At 47.0% G+C, this 21019-nt stretch overlaps 1 protein-coding gene across 1 annotated transcript in view; it reads right to left on the bottom strand.

The window, feature by feature from the left end:
- LOC115088627 (adhesion G protein-coupled receptor F5-like) overlaps window positions 1–21019 on the bottom strand; it is a 192747-nt gene that overhangs the window by 39211 nt on the left and 132517 nt on the right. Inside the window, exons 14-15 of the mRNA XM_029596887.1 lie at window positions 20357–20550; window positions 19841–20023 (exon numbers count right to left, since the gene is read on the bottom strand). Coding sequence (XP_029452747.1) covers window positions 19841–20023; window positions 20357–20550 — 377 coding nt within the window. The remainder of the gene's footprint in view (window positions 1–19840; window positions 20024–20356; window positions 20551–21019) is intronic.

The raw sequence follows: 21019 nt of genomic DNA, 5'->3' as shown, positions 1-21019 counted from the left end.
CCTGGGCTGTAGGCCTTGGAGACACATCCTCGGTGTGAAAGGACAATACACGACCTGAAGAGCAGGTCCTTGTTAGAGGATCCTTTCCTGCTGTACCAGGTTGATGCTCTCCGATCATGAGATTTTCTTTCTCCAAGGCAGCACCAGAGCTGCCAGTCTGAAGTTGGGACTTGGCTACTATGTCCCTGAAGGTCTCAGCTCTATACCTCTCTGTCTGCCTCAGCTCCTCCAGGTCTGCCACTCTAGCCTCCAGAGATTGGATTCATTCTCTGAGAGACAGGAGCTCTTTGCATCGCATGCATATATACAATTTCTCACCGGCGGGTAAAAAATCATACATGTGACACTCAATGCAAAAGACTGGGAAGCCCCCCTCTTACTGCTGGACTGCTGCCTTCATCTCAAATTTGTTCAGTTCCTAATTAAATTTTAGGTTGCTATGGGAGTAGGAATGTGTCTAATTAGCGTCCTTTAAATGTATTAGTGAATTTACTATATGTCTAGTTATGGCCTATAGGGGAATGATCAAACTCTCAATAAAGTGTGGGGAATTTGTGAAGTGAAGTTAAAAGGCTGGGGTTTTTTTTTTTTAGTTTATTCGCTGTCTTACTGACTATTAAAAGCACAAACACACAAAGGCACTAAATAATATTCCCCAATAGTTCACTTTGCCCAATATAAAAAAAAAATTCCCAAAGCAAAACTTACTGATTCCTTTCAGCCAGCAGCAAGGTGATTCTCTCCTCTCAGTGCTCTTGATTTCCATTGTGTGGACCATTCCATTCTCTTGGGCCAATTGCAGTCACTGGGCATTGGAGATACTTTTTTTCCTGGTTTTAATCATATCTGTTGGGATGTTGTTTTCAAGTTAAGTCTGATCAATCATTCTTATCATGGAAACTCCTTGATAAAGGGGTTCCACGGGGATCTGCATTATCTTCCATGCTATTCAATCTACATTTGCAGCTTTTGTGTCACATTATCTCCTTGTTTATGGAAGAATTTAAAATTTATGCTGATGATATACAACTTATTTTTCCAGTCAATGCCCCAATGGCCAAGGTCTGTGAAAACAGAGTGAACTGTATTTCTGCTATAAAGTTAGGGATTAAACAACATGGCCTTACACTTAATCTTGCCAAAATCTAAACTTTATGGCTGAGTAGATACCCATTACAAGTTGATTTGCCAGTCATTATCATGGAAGGGATACCTTTCATGTTCTGTCCTGTAATTTGAGATCTGGGCTTCCTACTAGACTCTGTTTTGGGCTTAAAGCCTCAGTTTGGAGCTTTAATTAAGTCAGCATTCTTTAAGCTTCGGGTTCTTTGTCCTTTAAAATATCTGTTACTGGCTTCTGATTGCAGAATAGTAGTTCAAGCATTTATTCTGACCACATTAGACTATTGCAATTCGTTATACGCAGGATTGCCAAAGAATATGATAGGATTTCTTCAATTGGTACAAAATGTAATCACTTATTTCATTACCTCTTGTCCTCTTACAAGTAAATCTTAATTCCCTGGCACGCACCAATACTGGGAGATATGTGTGTGGCTGGGCTGCGCGTGCCAAGTGTATTTTCAAAGTGGCCTGGCCACGTGCGTATCTTCCGGTATGCGTGGAAGAGCTGGGTTTAAAAAAATGGGCAGGTCCCAGTGAAGCGCGCGCCGGCAGCTGGCTGGCTTGTGGAACTTACTTTTGCTTGGGAGAGCAGGTAAGTTCTAAAATAAAAAAAATTACTTTAGTTAGGGGGTGATTAGTGGTAGAGGTAGAGAGGAGAAAAGGGAGGAAAGTTAGCTAGGGGGTTTAGGAAGTTTCCTCCCAATCCGCTCCTTTATTGGAGCAGACTGGGAGGGAACTGGGGAAAAGCCTAGTTATGTCGGCGCGCATTTGTTAAAAAGTTCCCCCCCTTGCGTGCCCGAGTCGGCACCGGCCTGCATGGCGCATGCCGATAGAAAATCGGGAATGCGTGTGTGCATGGGTATCGGATTTTATAACATGCTTGCAGCACCGCGCACATGTTATAAAATTGGCATGTCCATATGTGTGGACCAGGAACCACGCGCACATGGACACCCTCATGCCCATTTTAAAATTTACCCCAAAGAGAACACATCTCTCCTGCACTTTGCCGACTTCACTGACTTTCTGTCAAGTACAGAATTCAGTTTAAGTTAATGACCCTTGTACACAAAGCTCTTTTCTCTGCTGGTCCAGTCTCCCTGTCCCTCCATGGTCCCTAAGGTCTGCGGATAAGGGTTTACTTCTTGTTCCCATTGCTAAAACCTATCACCTTCAGACAATATTAGGGATGTGAATCGTTTTTCAACGATTAAAATTATCGTCCGATAATGTTTATATCGTCTTAAATCGTTATAGAACACGATACAATAGAAATTCTAACGATTTATCGTTAAAAATCGTTAAATCGTGTTAGTGCGCACTAACTCGAGTTAGTGCGCACTAACTCCCCGTTAGTGCGCACTAACTCGATTTAGTGCGCACTAACTCGATTTAGTGCGCACTAACTGAAAATGATACAAATAAACACTTTCCAGGTCACTGAAGGTCAGTTAGGAATGAATATGTGTTCCTATTGGCTGGCTGCCCTCTTATCTATTGATGTTACCAAGGTTACCACTGAGGTGATGGTTGGGGGGATGGGAAATGGAACTGGAAACTAACGAACACCAACAGAAAATGAAACAAAGTGTTCACACTTCCCAGGTCAGTAAAGGTCACTTAGGAATGAATATGTATGTATGTATTCCTATTGGCTGGCTGTGCTCTTATCTATTGATGTTACCAAGGCTAATACTGAGGTAATGGTTGGGGGGATGTGAAATGGAAACAGTTGGAAGCTTGACAAAAAAAGTAATGTAATGATCAGCACTCATGTGACTAGAACTTGTTTGTTTATTATTTTTGTTAGCAGGCACCTGAAATGCTAGTGCATGTTGAATTTGCCAATCACTGTGCATTTTAGAAAGGTGGTCCTGGCTGGAACTGTACACAGTTCAAATATATGTAATTGATTGTTGGTAAGTGTATTTTTTAAGTAGCCACACTGGCACCAGTATGTTTACTTTTCCTCCTACTTAACTCACTAGCTCAGCTTTGTAAGAAGGGCTTCTCTGCTTGTGTGTTGTTTTTGTTTGGTGTGAGGAGAGCAGAAACATCAGATCTTTATTCAATCTACTACAGTCATCTCTTACAGTGCCCTATCCCTATTAATACCAGGAGTGTTGTGATCTTCCTGCACACAGTGCCCTAACCCTGATACCAGTCTGAGACAGCTCCCTCCCTGCATTACTAGTGAGAGGCTGGCTTCACAGACAGGGGGGAGCTGCCTGACCCTCACTCCTGACTTCCCCCATGTCCCAGCTAGTGAATGGTGTGTGGGTGAGGGGGGGGGGGGAGGATGGTGAAGTCTGAGACAGCTCCCTCCCTGCATTACTAGTGAGAGGCTGGCTTCACAGACAGGGGGGAGCTGCCTGACCCTCACTCCTGACTTCCCCCATGTCCCAGCTAGTGAATGGTGTGTGGGTGAGGGGGGGGGGATGGTGAAGTCTGAGACAGCTCCCTCCCTACATTACTAGTGAGAGGCTGGCTTCACAGACAGGGGGGAGCTGCCTGACCCTCACTCCTGACTTCCCCCATGTCCCAGCTAGTGAATGGTGTGTGGGTGAGGGGGGGGGGGGGGGGGATGGTGAAGTCTGAGACAGCTCCCTCCCTGCATTACTAGTGAGAGGCTGGCTTCACAGACAGGGGGGAGCTGCCTGACCCTCACTCCTGACTTCCCCCATGTCCCAGCTAGTGAATGGTGTGTGGGTGAGGGGGGGGGGGATGGTGAAGTCTGAGACAGCTCCCTCCCTGCATTACTAGTGAGAGGCTGGCTTCACAGACAGGGGGGAGCTGCCTGACCCTCACTCCTGACTTCCCCCATGTCCCAGCTAGTGAATGGTGTGTGGGTGAGGGGGGGGGGGGAGGATGGTGAAGTCTGAGACAGCTCCCTCCCTGCATTACTAGTGAGAGGCTGGCTTCACAGACAGGGGGGAGCTGCCTGACCCTCACTCCTGACTTCCCCCATGTCCCAGCTAGTGAATGGTGTGTGGGTGAGGGGGGGGGGGGAGGATGGTGAAGTCTGAGACAGCTCCCTCCCTGCATTACTAGTGAGAGGCTGGCTTCACAGACAGGGGGGAGCTGCCTGACCCTCACTCCTGACTTCCCCCATGTCCCAGCTAGTGAATGGTGTGTGGGTGAGGGGGGGGGGGGGAGGATGGTGAAGTCTGAGACAGCTCCCTCCCTGCATTACTAGTGAGAGGCTGGCTTCACAGACAGGGGGGAGCTGCCTGACCCTCACTCCTGACTTCCCCCATGTCCCAGCTAGCGAATGGTGTGTGGGTGAGGGGGGGGGGGGGAGGATGGTGAAGTCTGAGACAGCCCCCTCCCTGCATTACTAGTGAGAGGCTGGCTTCACAGACAGGGGGAGCTGCCTGACCCTCACTCCTCCGGGGTATTGTGATCTTCCTGCACACAGTGCCCTATCCCTGATACCAGGGGTGTTGTGATCTTCCTGCATGCAGTGCCCTATCCCTATTAATACCAGGAGTGTTGTGATCTTCCTGCATGCAGTGCCCTATCACTATTAATACCAGGAGTGTTGTGATCTTCCTGCATGCAGTGCCCTATCCCTGATACCGGGATGTGTGCAAGAAGATCACAACACCCCCGGTATCAGGAATAGGGCACTGTGTGCAGGAAGATCACAACACCCCCAGTATCAGGAATAGGGCACTGTGTGCAGGAAGATCACAACACCCCTGGTATTAGGGATAGGGCACTGTGTGCAGGAAGATCACAACACTCCTGGTATTAATAGGGATAGGGCACTGTGTGCAGGAAGATCACAATACCCCTGGTATCAGGGTTAGGGCACAAGTTCTAGTCACATTGACTGATCACATTACTTGTTTTGTCAAGCTACCAACTGTTTCCATTTCCCATCCCCCATATACTGTCAGTAGGAAACTTGGTAACATGAATAAATAAGAGGGCAGCCAATAGGAATACATATTCATTCCTAAACTGACCTTAACTGACCTGAAAAGTGTCAAATTGTATCATTTTCAGTTAGTGCGCACTAACTCCCAGTTAGTGCGCACTAATCGGAAAAAACGATTAACGATTTTTTAACTAAAAAATCGTGCCTAAGACGATTTTCTTGCCCTGCCACACGATTTCTATCGTTAAGACGATATGGAAAACGATTCACATCCCTAGACAATATGCATTAGGACTTTTGTTGTCTCTGGTCCTACGTTGCGGAATAAGTTACCCATGGAGTTGAAAAATCTCTCTGATTATACATTTGACCTTTTCTTGATGCTTTCCTTTTCAGTTAGACATGCATTTTATTTTTTTGTTTACTGCATTGATGTATTTATCAGGGGTGGATTGGCCTATCAGGGGATGGAGCATCCCCCACTGGGCACTGGTCACTCTGATCACATGCTTTTTTTTCATCTTCCTGGCCTCCTTCACAGCTAACCACCTCCTTTTGACGCGGTCAGCCACTATTTAGGCCCGTCCTTCAGAGCTGTTCTGGAACGTCTTCTTTGCATCCCTTGTAGCTTCCCCTAATCATCACCTACTGCTTCCACCACTCCTGTCATTTCATTGTGGTCTGATGCTGCCTTCATCTGCAGGGAGCCTAGTGCTTGCTCCCACAGCCTTTTCATTACGTCTGCCGCGAATCTCGGCATCTCTTTATGCAAGACCGGCCTGACATGGTCTCTTCCTGCCTTGGCCCTATCCTTAAAATCACCCACTACTTCTTTCAATCGCTGCCTACCCTTTGTGGCTCCAATCTCCCTTGATGGCTCACTGCCACCATCTCGGCCATTGTGGCTTAACTCCACCGTCCTCACTGTTAGGCCGATTCAGTAAAGTCTGTGGGAGAGGGAGCGAACGCCCGCTCTCCCAGCGTGCGCACAGGCCACTCGCCTGTGCGCGCGATACAGTATTTAAATGAGGCCCTGCGGTAGAAACGGGCAAAAGGAGGCTCTAGGGACACTAGCGCGTCCCTAGCGCCTCCTTTTTGACAGGAGCGGCGGCTGTCAGCGGGTTTGACAGCCGACGCTCAATTTTGCCGGCGTCGGTTCTCAAGCCCTCTGATAGCCACGGGCTCAGAAACCGGATGCCGGCAAAACTGAGTGCCCGGATTTCGACCCGACAGCCGCCGGCCGACTTCCAATTTTTTTTAATTTTTTTTTTTTAACTTTTTTTTACTCTTCGGGACCTCCGACTTAATATCACCATGATATTAAGTCAGAGGGTGTTGCGATCCTGCCCGCGAGGAGCGCGGGCAGGCCCTTACCCCCACGTGGCCAGCCGGGCCGCTGACACGGCCGCCGCCGCGGCGGTCCCTCTGTGGTGTCCGGGCTCCTCCCCGGCTGTCTTCTGCTTCGTGCAGCGGGACCGACCCGCCGCGAGCTCTCCCTCACGGTCAGGACCCCCGCTGCTGCTCCTGTGTTCCCCAGCGTGTTGCCGGCGATCCCGGGGTCCTCAGCCGGCAGGGAGGGCGTCCCTGCCGGTGCCTGTACGGCTGCCGAAGCCCGTGCTGCAGTCCGGGTCCTCGGCCGGCAGGGAGGCTGTCCCTGCCGGTGCCTGCAGCCTACTCAGCCTCTACAGCCCCTGCAGCCAGCCTTACCTTTCCTCCTGCTTCTGACTTCGTGGCTGGAAGCCGCTCCAGCAGCCTGCCACACCTCCAGCTTCAGGGCAGGGCTGCTCCCATGCTTGCCTGGCTCCCATGGGTCCTCCACGTGGCTGAGGACGCCACCAGCTTCCAGCACCAGCTCTCCAGCTTCCTTAGGCGCGGGCGCGCGCCTCTCGTCAATTCTTCAAGGGCCAGCCAGGTGTGGCCCCCTGCTGACCCCTCCCTGGGCGTTGTCTACCTCAGCGCTACTAAAGGGCTCAGCATTCAGTCTGTCTTTTCTTTCGCAAGGAGTTGGTCACTCCTGAGATCTTCGTTCCAGGAGCTGCCTGTGTTCCAGCCTTCTGCAACGTCCTGTGTTCCATGTTCTTTGTCGGAGCTCCTTGTCCAGTCGTTCCAGTCCTGATGTTTCCAGTTGTTCCAGTCCTGATGTTTCCAGTCGTTCCAGTCCTGATGTTTGCTTGTTCCTGTTCCTGCCTTGAGGTCTGTCTACCAATCCGGTATCCATGATCCAGCTCAGATGATGCAAGCCTTGTATCCTGATCCTGAAACTCGCCTGAAAGCTAAGTACCTTGCTCTTGAATCTCTTGAAAGCTAGCACCTTGATCCTGTGTCTTCCAATGTCCTGGTACCTCGCAGCAAGCCACGTTGTGGTCCGTGACCAGCCCTCGGGGCGGGCTGAGTAGGGCCCTCCGTGATGCAAGCCATGTACCTCGTTTCTAAGTCTCTGAGAAGTCCTTGTTCCTGACCCCGTTACCTGCCTTGGCTGCCGGTGTGCAGCAATCCTGCCTTGGCTGCCAGTGTGCAGCAATCCTACCTTGGCTGCCGGTGTGCAGCAACCTGCTTCTTCCCTGTTGCCTTGATGTCGGTGCCTGATCCAGTTCCTAATCCAGTCCCGGATGTTCTGCCCTTTTTTCTTCATCTGGCTCCTGAGCCTTCTGGCCTGTTGGGCCCTGGAGTGGCCAACAGGTGGGATTCGTCCCTGTGCTCTGGAGCTTCCCTTCCTGCCAGCCGACGGGGCTTCGGATGTCAGTATCCCAGCATCAGAGTTCTCCTCGCCTAGATCTTTCCTGCATTCTCCTGTTCTCAGCGTGGTCCGTGACCTGCCCTCCGAGGCAATGTTGGGCGCGCATGGGACAGGGTGGTCCGTGACTCAGTCCCGCAGGTGTACTGAGTGGGGTGCCCTGAGGGACAGTGCCCATGTCTTCCTTCAGCCCTTGTTCCTGAGTCTACCTCTGCACCTTCAGTACCTCGCTTCTGAGTCTACCTCTGCACCTCCAGTACCTTGCTTCTGAGTCTACGTCAGCACGTCCAGTACCTTGTCTCTGAGTCCACGTCTGCACTCCCAGTACCTTGCTTCTGAGTCTATGTCAGCACATCCAGTACCTTGCTTCTGAGTCTACGTCAGCACGTCCAGTACCCTGCTTCTGAGTCTACGTCTGCACTTCCAGTACCCTGCTTCTGAGTCTCGTCTGAATCTATGTTCCAGTCTTCGCTGTCCTGGCCTCCATTCGGCCTGCCGCTTTGTGCCGTACCCTGCGGCAGGTCCGAAAGGGCTGGGAACGGTCGGAGGACTGTTCACAAGAACAACATTGCGTTGTTGGGTCTTCCGAAGCATGCAGGTCCGGAGGAGGGCCTGTCGCCAGGTCATCACTCCGGTCTTGCTTCCGTCCAGCCCATGCTCGGGCATGCCACACCTCCCGCGGCACCTCTTCAGAGTCTTCTGGGGTCGAGCCGCGGCCCAAGGATGCACATCTCTCAGGAAGTGGGATCGCTCTCAGAGTGCTCCACAACAGGAGGGTGCACAGAAAAGCAGTTTTTACTGCTTTTCTGCGCACACTCTCGGTGCCGGAAGAAATTAGCGCCTACCTTTGGATAGGCGCTAATTTCTGAAAGTAAAATGTGCGGCTTGGATGCACATTTTACTTTCTGAATCGCGCGCAAATACCTAATAGGGCCATTAACATGCATTTGCATGTTGAGGGCACTATTAGGTTCGGTGGGATGGATGCGCATTTTCCGCCCCTTACTGAATAAGGGGTAAGGGAAAACGCGCGTCCAATGGCAGGTTAACTGTATCGGCCTGTGTGTGCTTAGGCAAGACTCCTTCCTCCTGCTCCGATTGCTACTGACTCCATCGCAGCCCTTCACTGGTATGAACTTTTCTCTGCACTGTCTACTTTCATAAAGGGGGGGGTGGGGCTTGACACCAGTGCTCATCACTGGAGGTTGGCCTTCCCTGAATCAGGCTCTCTTTCTTCTGCAGCCTACTGCCTCCTCAGTCAGGTTCTTCATCACTGCCCCAGGTACTTTTTATTTTATTTATTTATTTATTCTTTGAGTACCCCCTTTACATTTGTGCAGCCACAGCATAGCTCATTCTGCCATAGCCATGGCCTTCCCACCCCCACCTGCAGGAGCAGTGGGTTGCAATGGACACCTTCCATCTCCCTTCTGGCAATGAGAAGCAGTGCTGCAATCCCACAGTGGCCAAAAACAAGGCTAGAAGAAAGGGGGAGGCTTGAAAACTGATTGTGTGTATGCTTGTGTGTATAAGAGAGCAAAGGAGCCCGGGTGTGAGTAAGAGAGAGCAAGTGAGCTTGGGTGTATGTGAGAGAGTACATATGTATGACAGAGCGAGAGAGCCTGTATGTGTCTGTAAGACCGAGACTGTGTGCATGTGTGAGCGTGAGAAAACCTGTGTATGTGAGTGACAGAGAGTATGTGTGTGAGGCCTCCCACCCCTAATCCACAACAATCTGTGGGTGACTGAAAAACAAAAGATCCGAAGTATGGAGAGTTGGAGATTTTGAATCCTATTATTTTAAATTTTGGAATGTTATTTCATATGTCTGCTGTTTGAAATATTTGGTGTTTGGGAAATGTTATAAACAATTTGTGAGTTATTTTAATTACTGAATGTTTGTTGGTTGTTTTCTGTTTGACATATTTATTTTTTTCATTAGAATGGTTTTTTTTTAATAAATTGTTTATTTATGCGTTTTCCAATATTACAACAAGAATTTTTACTTCTGTTGTTGAATACAGATAACAAGATTTTCATTAAAGAGTTAATTTTTAAACATTGCATTCTATATTATCTGTAAACTTCAGGTAATAGTGGGAGAGAAGGTGCAATAAGTGGTTATAAAGAAAAAAATAAAAAACCCACAAGGTTTTTTAAATTTATTGTAAATAGATATTAAACATCCGATATACATTATCTATCCTCCGAGCCCATTGCTGTGGCCTCTTGGGTATGTGAATCCAGAAATGCATGAAGTTTTCAAGGCTCAAAGAAAACATATTTATGATTTAGATACTGTATCTCACATTTACATGGAAATTTTAAAAGGAACTTGCCCCCTTGGGCTACCACCTCAGGGCGCATACCAAGAAATTTCTTCCTCCTTTCTTGGGTGGTTCTAGATAAATCAAGGTACATCCATATCTTTTCACCGTGAAAAAGTGGAAAGCGATATCGCATAAACGAACACAGTACTGAATCTCGGGCAGTTGGAAATGCAAAAGAAACATGAAGTATTAATCTTCTAGATATTACAGTTTCCAAGGAGGACTCAAGTATATCTGTTAGATTTGGAGAGGCCTCTGCTGGTTTATTTCCAATCATGGTAACAACTTTTGCAGAAAGGTAATAAATCCTTGAAATAACAGGAAGTGCTTGCAGAGGCATTTTCAAAATGTGAGTAAGGTATTCTTTAAATGTTTCATATTCTGTTATTTTCACATGAGGAAAATTAAAAACCCTGAGATTTAAATATTTCAGAGAATTTTCTATATTTTCCAGCTTTTTTTTCATTCACAATATCCGTCTGAACAAATTTTTCCTGCCAAGCCTCAACATTTTCCATCCGTGATTCCAACATCTCCAGCTTAGTATTATTTATAGAAATAGAATTTTCAATACTTAGAAATCATTGGTTAGAATCCAAAGTGATTTTAGACAAAATTACTATTGCAATTTCCAGTGATTTTATGGCAGACCATAAAGAGACTAGAGTAATCTCCACAGGTTTCTCCAAGGAGGGTAAAACACTCATAGCAGACCTGGACTCCAAATCACCCGCTGCAGCCTGGGTCCCACCTCTCATCCCCTCAAAAATGGCTCCTGACAAATTACCAGAGAACCTGGTTGTCAAAAAGGGAATAGGCCTTGCCTGAGAAAAAGTCTCTTTGTTATCCGATACTTCCGAATAAGAAACTTCAGACGTCAATTTACTTTTTTCTTCCTCTCTGGCATTTGAAGGAGTCAAATTGATGTTCAAATGTTGAGGTGGAGAGGGAGTTCTCGGAGCACCAGGACTCAAAGATATTACCTCAGCCATTAGCGCCGACACCCACTCTGCATTGGCGTCTACAGTGGCCTTCTCTACCGGTGTCATCCCCGATGCTGGCGTGAAGAAGGTCTGGATCCTCGGCTGAGATGTCTCCGGTAAGGGAAATGAAATGGAAATCTCCCTTACCTTTGCCTTTCGCTTAGTATGCAGCATTATGCAGAAGAAATAAGTATCAGAAATTCTGACGGAGAGAGCCTCCTTCACATTTATCTCAGAGAGCGGCCATCTTGCTCTCCCACCCCATTAATATGGTTTTAATATTATGAATGATGTTTTATATCTCTTGACTTATTGCTTAATGTTTAATGAATGATTTTGTTTCTGTTTTTCATTGTTGCTGTTTTTTGGTGGACCCTTGGCCGAGACAAGGTTGACGCTACCCCTAGGGGAAGGCCCCTGCAGGTCCTCATCATTGGAAGGTGGCTGTGAAGAGCAGATCCAACAGGAGCATCACCTATACCAGTCCTCGCTCCCCGCAGGTTGAGCCCTTGGGTGCCGGGGCTGGCAGGACTTAGGCGCGGGTCACTCAGCAATAATCCTCCCAGAGGAGAGGTGAAGAAGCGGGGCCAGACGTACCAGAGGTTGGGGCAGGAAGCAGTCAAGGAGCATCAGAAACAGGCAGATGTCGAGGTGGGCAGCAATCAAGAGGCGTCGGGGACAGGCAGGTGATCGAGGCAGGCAGCAGACAAGCAGAATCTGAGGGACAAGCTAGGGTCAGAGCTAGGAGATCAGTCTGAGAGGGCGAGGAGGAAGCAGAAGCCAGGAGCGGAGAACAGGAACACAGGACCAGGAATCAGGAACACAGGAACAAGAACCAGAAATAAGGAACGCAGGAGCAGACAACCAACACTCTGGAGAGAGACCTGTTGGCGACGTGAGGTTCTATGAGCTGGGCCAGGTTATATAAGCCCCAAGCCCTGATGTCTTCAGTGGGCTGATGGAATTTTCCCGCCTCTGGCCCTTTAAAAGGCGGGGCAGATCACGCGTGCATGCCTGGGAGGGCCAGAGGGACACCGGTGTTGCAGCAGGCCCGGAATGCCGTACCGAGGATATCATGGAAGGCCAGCTCCCAGGGGCCGGAGGTAGGGCTGCCGGCTGCGGTCTCCCGTGGCCAGTAGGCACAACAATTGCACTGCATATGGAGTCTGTCTTGTTATGGTTTCCAATTCAGTTTTTGTCTGCATGTTTCTAGATATACGGTACTTTATTGTCTCTTTATTATGCATTTGGTAAAGATCTGTGTGCTCTGCATGTGTGACTGAGGTGAGGTATCCTGCTAGCTTGTAGTTGTGTGTAGGGATCTATAAGAGCTTGGCATGTTTTGTTATCCTGATATAAGGTATTTTGGTATTTTAGGGCCTGGTGTAATATTTACAAACTGCCTTTTAAAGATAGGGTGGTTACTGTTTGAGTGCTGACAGTTAGTACTGTTTTCATATGGAAGGTTTACTATAATGTAATTCAGTTTATTCAAAGCTTTCTGAAGGTCGACATGCTTTACAATAGTCCTAATAACAGATGGCTGCAGGTGTCTTTTTTGCAGAGTTTTCCGGTTGGTACTACAGCAGTATATGTAAATAATAAATATTCTAAGTATTATTTTTACATTAAAACACTGAATATTCTTTTTCAATTAAAATCTGTTTCTATAAATGCATATTTTTAAATTATTTGTGGGATGGGTGGGACCAGGAGTGTGTGCAAGGCTGTAAGGTTCGCCTTATTATACCCAGTACCCTTGCACCAGCCCTGGTTGCACTGGCTCCACAAAAGAAAGTAGGATTCTATCTAGAGTTGTGCTACTTTGGGTTAGTGGCTCTCTCCAGTCTCGGCCAGGGCTTAATTTTCTCTTTTTCTCTTTTTATAAGCCCAAGTAACAGTATGAGTCACTTTTGGTCCCCCATCCCCTTGGTCCCCCATCCCCTATGGTTCCCCTATTTTTTAAAAATACCCCTCATTGCATGCTCGACAGACACCCGCCCACACATGCGCACGTGGATTTTAAAATCTGGGGCGCATGTGCACGACTATCACATTTTATAATATGTTCAGCGACATGCGCATGTTATAAAATCCACACATCTATATGCTCATTTTTTATTTATTTTTAATATATATTTCTATACCGGACTTCACGAATAAAATTCACATCAGGCCGGTTTACATGGAACTTAGGGGAAAAAAACAAGAGTAACCAAAAAACAAGAAGGCTGAATCAAGCAAAGTTACATAAAACAAGGGCATAGAACTTGGGGGCTAAAGTAGCCAGGAAGAAAGGTAGAGCGGAAATTAGCAACAAATAAATAATATATAACTGGTTATGAGATAAGAAATTATCTCATGCCAGGAAGAAAGGTAGAGCGGAAATTAGCAACAAATAAATAATATATAACTGGTTATGAGATAAGAAATTATCTCATGCCAGGAAATCTACTCCTAAGTGAGCACATAAGCACCAGTACAACAATAGCGTGTCAGAGAGAGTCATACCCATATGCACTTTGTCTGTGAGAGAGAGAGAGTGTGTGTGGGTGTTTTTCTCTCTGTGGACTCAGGTAGGATTTTTCTATGTTTTACAGGGACCCCTGGAAGAGTAGGATTTTCCCCAATTACTGGGCTTTTGCATATTCAAAAGCATTTAGCTGGCTATCTCAGAGGTTAGCTAGCTGAATATTTAGGGACATAGCTGGCTAAATTCTAGCAGAGAGAGAGAGAGAGAGAGAGAGAGAGAGAGAGAGAGAGAGAGAGAGAGAGAGAGAGAGAGAGAGAGAGAGAGAGAGAGAGAGAGAGAGAGTTGCTATAGATCCTACTCCCTAGACAGCTATTTGTATCCCTATGAGAGGCTCACCTAGTAACTCGAGGTGGGGATTAGGTATGAGCGTAGGGGGTTGGGGTCCACTTTCACATTCCACATGAGACGTACGAACAGAACAGCGGTCTCTTGTGAAGATTTGATGACCTTCGGAGTGAGGAAACTCACTCCAAGAAGAGATTTGGGCAACGTTCTCTCAACCTAGCTTAATGGACACTCTACCTGGGCAACAACAAGCTAGGTTGAGAGAACGTTGCCCAAATCTCTTCTTGGAGTGAGTTTCCTCACTCCGAAGGTCATCAAATCTTCACAAGAGACCGCTGTTCTGTTCGTACGTCTCATGTGGAATGTGAAAGTGGCCCCCAACCCCCTACGCTCATACCTAATCCCCACCTCGAGTTACTAGGTGAGCCTCTCATAGGGATACAAATAGCTGTCTAGGGAGTAGGATCTATAGCAAGTCTCTCTCTCTCTCTCTCTCTCTCTCTCTCTCTCTCTCTCTCTCTCTCTCTCTCTCTCTCTCTCTCTCTCTCTCTCTCTCTCTCTCTCTCTCCCTCCCTCCCTCCCTCCAATATTCAGAGTTAGCTGGATGACTTAGGGGGTTATTTACTAAAGAACCTTTTTGCATGTGATATAATGCTAATTAGGGGGAGGGGAGGAGTTGGGGTGGGAGGAGTCGGCCGTGGCACCGCTGCCAGCGATAATGTGAGGAACATTATCGCCGGCAGTAGCACGGTGAATAACTTACACCTTTTATGGTGTTGCTATTCTCTGCAAAAGGCTGCAGCCAGCCCCACTGAGGCTGGCAAATTTGCACCGCCAAGGTACGAATGGCTGCAGCCTTTAGCAGGCCCGCCCCCTTTTTCGCGGGATTCATTATTCCGCGAGGAAGTCTGGTCAGGCCAAAGAGCTATTCTACAGTTAGCCGGCTATATTCAATAGTGTGGTTTCTGAATATGGACCTCTCAGTAGGAGTGGTAAGATTTTGCAAAAGGAACCTCAGCCAAAGACACTTAAACAGCAAGAAGTAGAGAATCAGCTGTAATTTTATGTATTCATAATTGGACCTGATTTAACTTTTTGGAAGAATCAGTAAACTATTATCTGAACACCCAGTTCTGTGTCCAGTGAATTTTATCCCTGCATCTCTACAGCATCACAAACTACAAAAGGAATTACACACAAGGCATTAAGGAAAAGCACATATCTGCCTGGGGTTAACAGAGTGGAATAAAGAAAAACAGTGTAGATAGCCCCTAAATTATAAATTACTGTGCTCTTGAAGAAGTATGCCACTTCAAAGAAAAGGGTTACATAAATAATATATCAGGAATCCCTTAAGAAGAAAAAAAAAGGAAACTACAAATTGTTTAATGAAACCCTAAAAATTATGGGGAGAGTTTTAATACATTAATTATAAGAATTATAAGAGGAAAAATAGACAAACCATAGGTATTTAGTCCATGTTCCCAGTAAAAATATTATAAATCTGCAAGTATCAGTTGAAACACTGTTTCTTACCCCAAGTTACTTGAGAATTATCCCTTGCTAGTGCATCTGTGCTCTCTACTCGAGTTTTACCCTTAAGAAACATAGACAAAATGGCCAAGACCAGGAAAAGTATATTGATTCCCCTGGAGCTTATCTATACATTTGCAGTGAAATTTTGGAAAACATTCTGCACCATGGGCAGAAATCTCTTATAGCAAAAAAATCATTTTCCTCTTTTTAGACTGAATTAGGCCCGTGTGATAGCCAAGACCTCTTCAGCAAATGGAAGCAGCTCCTGAAATTTATCACTGAACTATAGCCAAGGAAGCAACTTTCTCCAATTTGGGGAAACTGGCAAAGCACAACTTATTCTTTCTAGAGATGTTATCCATAGACTACAACTTCTTTTGCCAGTTAACCTTGTCTTTAATCAAAGAAATATTATCAAGATCTGGGGTCTGGAAAGAACACTGCATATTTGCAAACCATGACAAACTGCTCTGTGCACCCAGAACAAAATCAAAAAAATAGACCTTAAACTTGGCCTTTCCTCTTCCCCATCCTGAGTAGGTTAAAAATTAACCAAAGTGAAGAACTGTTGGACAAAAGCTGGATCTGGTCTTAAAAACAGCTGCTGGGGATCTCGTTTCAAATTTCCTTCTTTTATTGACATTTGATGTCCATTATGAATATCCCTGCACTTAGGGCTTGATTTATTAAGACTTTTTCCCATTCTGTGTCTATGGGGGAAAAAAGCTTAGTAAAGTAGGCCCTTAATAGTGTGTGGGTATGAATAATAGGGATGTGAATCGTTTTTGAACGATTAAAATTATCGTCAGATAATTTTAAAATCGTCCTAAATTGTTAGAGTGCACGATACAATACAAATGCCACCAATTTATCATCAGGGGCATTTGTATTGTATCGTTAAATAGGGCATGGGAATTATTTGGGGGAGGGCGGGAAAACCGGCACACCAAAACAACCCCTAAACCCACCCCGACCCTTTAAAACCAATTCCTTACCCTCCCCCACCCTCCCGAACCCTCCCAAAATGTTAAATTACCTGGTGGTCCAGTGGGGGGTCCCGGCGCGATCTCCCGCTCTCGGGCCATCGGTGCCATTTTGGCTGCCACTAATTAAAATGGCGCCGATGGCCCGATAAAAAAACAAACCCACCCGACCCTTTAAATCGACCCCCCACCCTCCCGACCCTTTTTTTTAGGGAGGCCCATGCCGCTAAAAAAAAACCCCCACCCGACCCTTTAAATCGACCCCCCTTAGCCTCCCCCACTCTCCCGACCCTTTTTTTTTAGGGAGGCCCGTGCCGCTAAAAAAAACAACTCACCCGACCCTTTAAATCGACCCCACCCTCCCGACCCCCCCAAAACTTTTTAAAATTACCTGGTGGTCCAGGGGGGCCTTGGGGGCCCTCGGGGAGACATCCAGGGGGGCCTCGGGGAGAGGAGAGATCCAGGGGGGCCTCGGGGAGAGATTTCCCGTTCCCAGGCATCAACTGTTCTAAAAAAAAAAATAGCGCCGATGCCCCTTTGCCCTTACCATGTGACAAGGTATCCATGCCATTGGCCGGCCCCTGTCACATGGTAGGAGCACTGGATGGCCGGCGCCATCTTTAAAGATGGCGCCGGCCATCTTTACTCATCAGCCCTATTATAGAGTATAGTATAATAGGGGCTGATGAGTAAAGATGGCCAGCGCCATCTTTAAAGATGGCGCCGGCCATCCAATGCTCCTACCATGTGACAGGGGCCAGCCAATGGCACGGATACCCTGTCACATGGTAAGGGCAAAGGGGCATCGGCGCCATTTTTTTTTTAGAACAGCTGATGCCTGGGAACGGGAAATCTCTCCCCGAGGCCCCCCTGGATCTCTCCTCTCCCCCAGGCCCCCCTGGATCTCTCCCCGAGGCCCCCTGGACCACCAGGTAATTTTAAAAGGTTTTGGGGGGGTCGGGAGGGTGGGGTCGATTTAAAGGGTCGGGTGAGTTGTTTTTTTTTTAGTGGCGCGGGCCTCCCTAAAAAAAAAATTAGCGATGTGAATTGGAATCGGAAACGATTCCAATTCACATATCTTAACGATCAGATTTCCCCCCCCCCCCCAGCCGAATCTGATCGTTAAGACGATCTGGCACACGATTCACATCTCTAATGAATAATAGGTGTGAGTGCAGGACTGAATGCATGAATACCGAATAGGTCCCACCACGTGTATTTGTTTAAGTGATTGTGAGAAAGCGGTATGAATGGAGAAGGGGAGCAGAGGGTACATGTGTGGATAGCATATTGGGCTATAGGTAGGGTCAAGCAACAGTGGTTTTTCATAGGGATGTGAATCGTTTTTTGACGATTTAAAATATCGTCCGATATATTTTAAATCGTCAAAAATTGTTAGGGCCACGATACAATACCAATTCCCCCGATTTATCGTCAAAAAATCGTAAATCGGGGGAAGGGGGAGGGCAGGAAAACCGGCACACTAAAACACCCTAAAACCCACCCCCGACCCTTTAAATTAAATCCCCCACCCTCCCGAACCCCCCCCCCCAAATGCCTTAAATTACCTGGGGGTCCAGCGGCACACTAAAACACGGCACACTAAAACCCCCTAAAACCCACCCCGACCCTTTAAATTAAATCCCCCACCCCAAATGCCTTAAATTACCTGGGGGTCCGTAGCCTTAAATTACCTCCGTAGCGGCGGTCCGTAGCTAAATCTGGGGAAGGGGGAGAGCAGGAAAAGCGGCACACTAAATCGTGTAGTCTTCAGCCGGCGCCATTTTGCAAAATGGCCACCGCAAAATGGCGGCGGCCATAGACCAAAACGATTCGACGCAGGAGGTCGTTCCGGACCCCCGCTGGACTTTTGGCAAGTCTTGTGGGGGTCAGGAGGCCCCCCCAAGCTGGCCAAAAGTTCCTGGGGGTCCAGCGGGGGTCCGTGAGCGATTTTCTGCCGCGAATCGTTTTCCGTACGGAAAATGGCGCCGGCAGGAGTTCGACTGCAGGAGGTTGTTCAGCGAGGGTTCCCGCTGAACGACCTCCTGCAGTCGATCTCCTGTCGGCGCCATTTTCCGTACGGAACACGATTCGCGGCAGGAAATCGCTCACGGACCCCCGCTGGACCCCCAGGAACTTTTGGCCAGCTTGGGGGGGGGCCTCCTGACCCCCACAAGACTTGCCAAAAGTCCAGCGGGGGTCCGGAACAACCTCCTGCGTCGAATCGTTTTGGTCTATGGCCGCCGCCACTTTGCGGCGGCCATTTTGCAAAATGGCACCGGCTGAAGACTACACGATTTAGTGTGCCGCTTTTCCTGCTCTCCCCCTTCCCCCGATTTAGCTACGGACCGCCGCTACGGAGGTAATTTAAGGCTACGGACCCCCAGGTAATTTAAGGCATTTGGGGGGGGGGGGTTCGGGGGGGTGGGGGATTTAATTTAAAGGGTCGGGGTGGGTTTTAGTGTGCCGTGTTTTAGTGTGCCGCTGGACCCCCAGGTAATTTAAGGCATTTGGGGGGGGGGGTTCGGGAGGGTGGGGGATTTAATTTAAAGGGTCGGGGGTGGGTTTTAGGGGGTTTTAGTGTGCCGGCTCACGATTTTAACGATTTTCACGATACTTTACACACCCAAACGGCAACAATACGATTCCCTCCCCCTCCCAACCGAAATCGATCATTAAGACGATCGAGGACACGATTCACATCTCTAGTTTTTCATCATATAGATGCTCCAATGTGCTGCAGCCATTGTGGTGCTGTCTCTTTAAAAAGTAGCCAGAAAGGACCGACAGGGACATCTTTACAATTTATTAATTTCCCAATTGAATCTGAGTAAAAGAAAATAGTGTGGTACAGAGTCAGACCAGCTCCTGTGATTTTCTTCCATGAATAAAAAGAAAAGAAAAAATACCTATTTCCTCCATGGGAAATAATTAGAGCTACATGGCCCAAAAGGGAGGCCAGTCATACTGATTTTAGCTGGAGTAGATATTTTTGGGTAGAGAAACTAGAGAAATTAATAAAACTATGCATATTGGTGGGTGAATAGCCATTTGTGGGCAGGAGTAGAGGCAGAGTGGATCCTGACAATGCAAAACATAAGCAGGCTATGCCTCCAGAATATTCCAACTATCTTTTTTTTTTCAAATCCTTCCAAAAGGCTTCTTGAGAGCTTGAAAACACAAGGAATGGTGGGTGAATATCCCAATTCACAACAGTAGATATTCCAGAAAACCTACTGGATTACTATTTACCTCTGGGAGTCCAAAACTAATGGGGACATGGGATGAGCAGAGGATTAGACTAAGCCTAAATTCTGTGTGCAGTGCGAGATGCCGTGGTAGAAAATCAAGGGAAAATAATGAGCAGAATACATAATGACTCTAACGAGAACCAGTAAAGAGGCATGCCTTGAGAATACAATTTTAAAAAACTGCATTTGTCACTCACGTTCATCATGGGTGTAGTTACATTTACAGCTGGGATGTTTGAAATTGTACTCAATATTTGAACCATGGCTCCCAAGTTCCCTGTCGAATTTTGTATTGCAGTCTGTTCTGTTTTTGTTGTATTACGAAGATCTTGAAGGTAAACAACTAACTGTTTGCTTGGTTGAGGGCTAGAATTCAGAAGCTACAATAGAAAGAAAAACACACATTACACAAATAAAAGACTGCAGTTTTGAGACAAATTTCTAGGACCAAGTGTATCCCCCATTGCAGAAGAAAATGTTCAATATTTTGGATTAAAATCAGAACACAGGTAATTCTTTTCAGTCGTTAAAGCTCCTCCTCTGCTCAGAGGACAATTGCTCCCCTGAAAAGTTCAAGTTACTAACAGAGAAGAAAGACTGTGCTTTCCCTTTCAAATGAATATTGGGCTGACCATTCCTACCCATTACAAAACTAGATGTCTCAGGTTTTGTGTGTTCTTAGAAAAAAATAATCAGATTTTAAAACAGTTCACCTGGGCAGAGGAAAGCAGCGCAAAGATGGATGCAGATATGCAGTTGTTTGCAGTCAGATCCCATTTTTCATGGCAAGTAAATGTCATATTTCCTGCCATTTGGTTGTTTGCATTGACCTGACAAGGCACGATAGCGACACTTCCTTTTTCTCCAATACCAATTGAAGAGTCATTACATATTATATCTTTTATATCTGTGTTGAGCAAGAGTAGATAAATGTGTTCATGTGAAAAACCAATATTTCGTTGATCTTTTATTTCATTTTTTAACATTCTAATTTTTTAATGTACCCCTCCTACCACTTTAAGATTAGCGGGGAGGGGGGGGGGGGAGTGTTGAAGAACCCAAGTAGAAAACTGATTTTTTTGTGGCACACATGACAATGGCAGAAATTGCAGTGTAGGCACTGATTGGCTACCTGGAGGACGGGTGCATCAGTGTGTAAACAGCAACTTTTGATACTATCGACTATACCTGAAAACATCAACAGCCTGTTTCCACTTTCTACTGTTCCTCTCCTTCTCTATCGCCCCCTTCCTCCCCCCCCCCCTTCTTATCTCCAGCTTCTCTTACTTCGCTTAGGTCTGCTTGTAGTCTTCTTCTGTGCGGGATCCTGGCATTTCCACTTTGTCCCCTTCTTCCCTTACTGTACTTTTGTCCTT

This window comes from Rhinatrema bivittatum, chromosome 3 (assembly GCF_901001135.1).
Source record: "Rhinatrema bivittatum chromosome 3, aRhiBiv1.1, whole genome shotgun sequence".
Taxonomy (NCBI): Eukaryota; Metazoa; Chordata; class Amphibia; order Gymnophiona; family Rhinatrematidae; genus Rhinatrema; species Rhinatrema bivittatum.
Note: the sequence above shows the minus strand (reverse complement) of the source record. Positions and strands in the feature narration are given on the sequence as shown.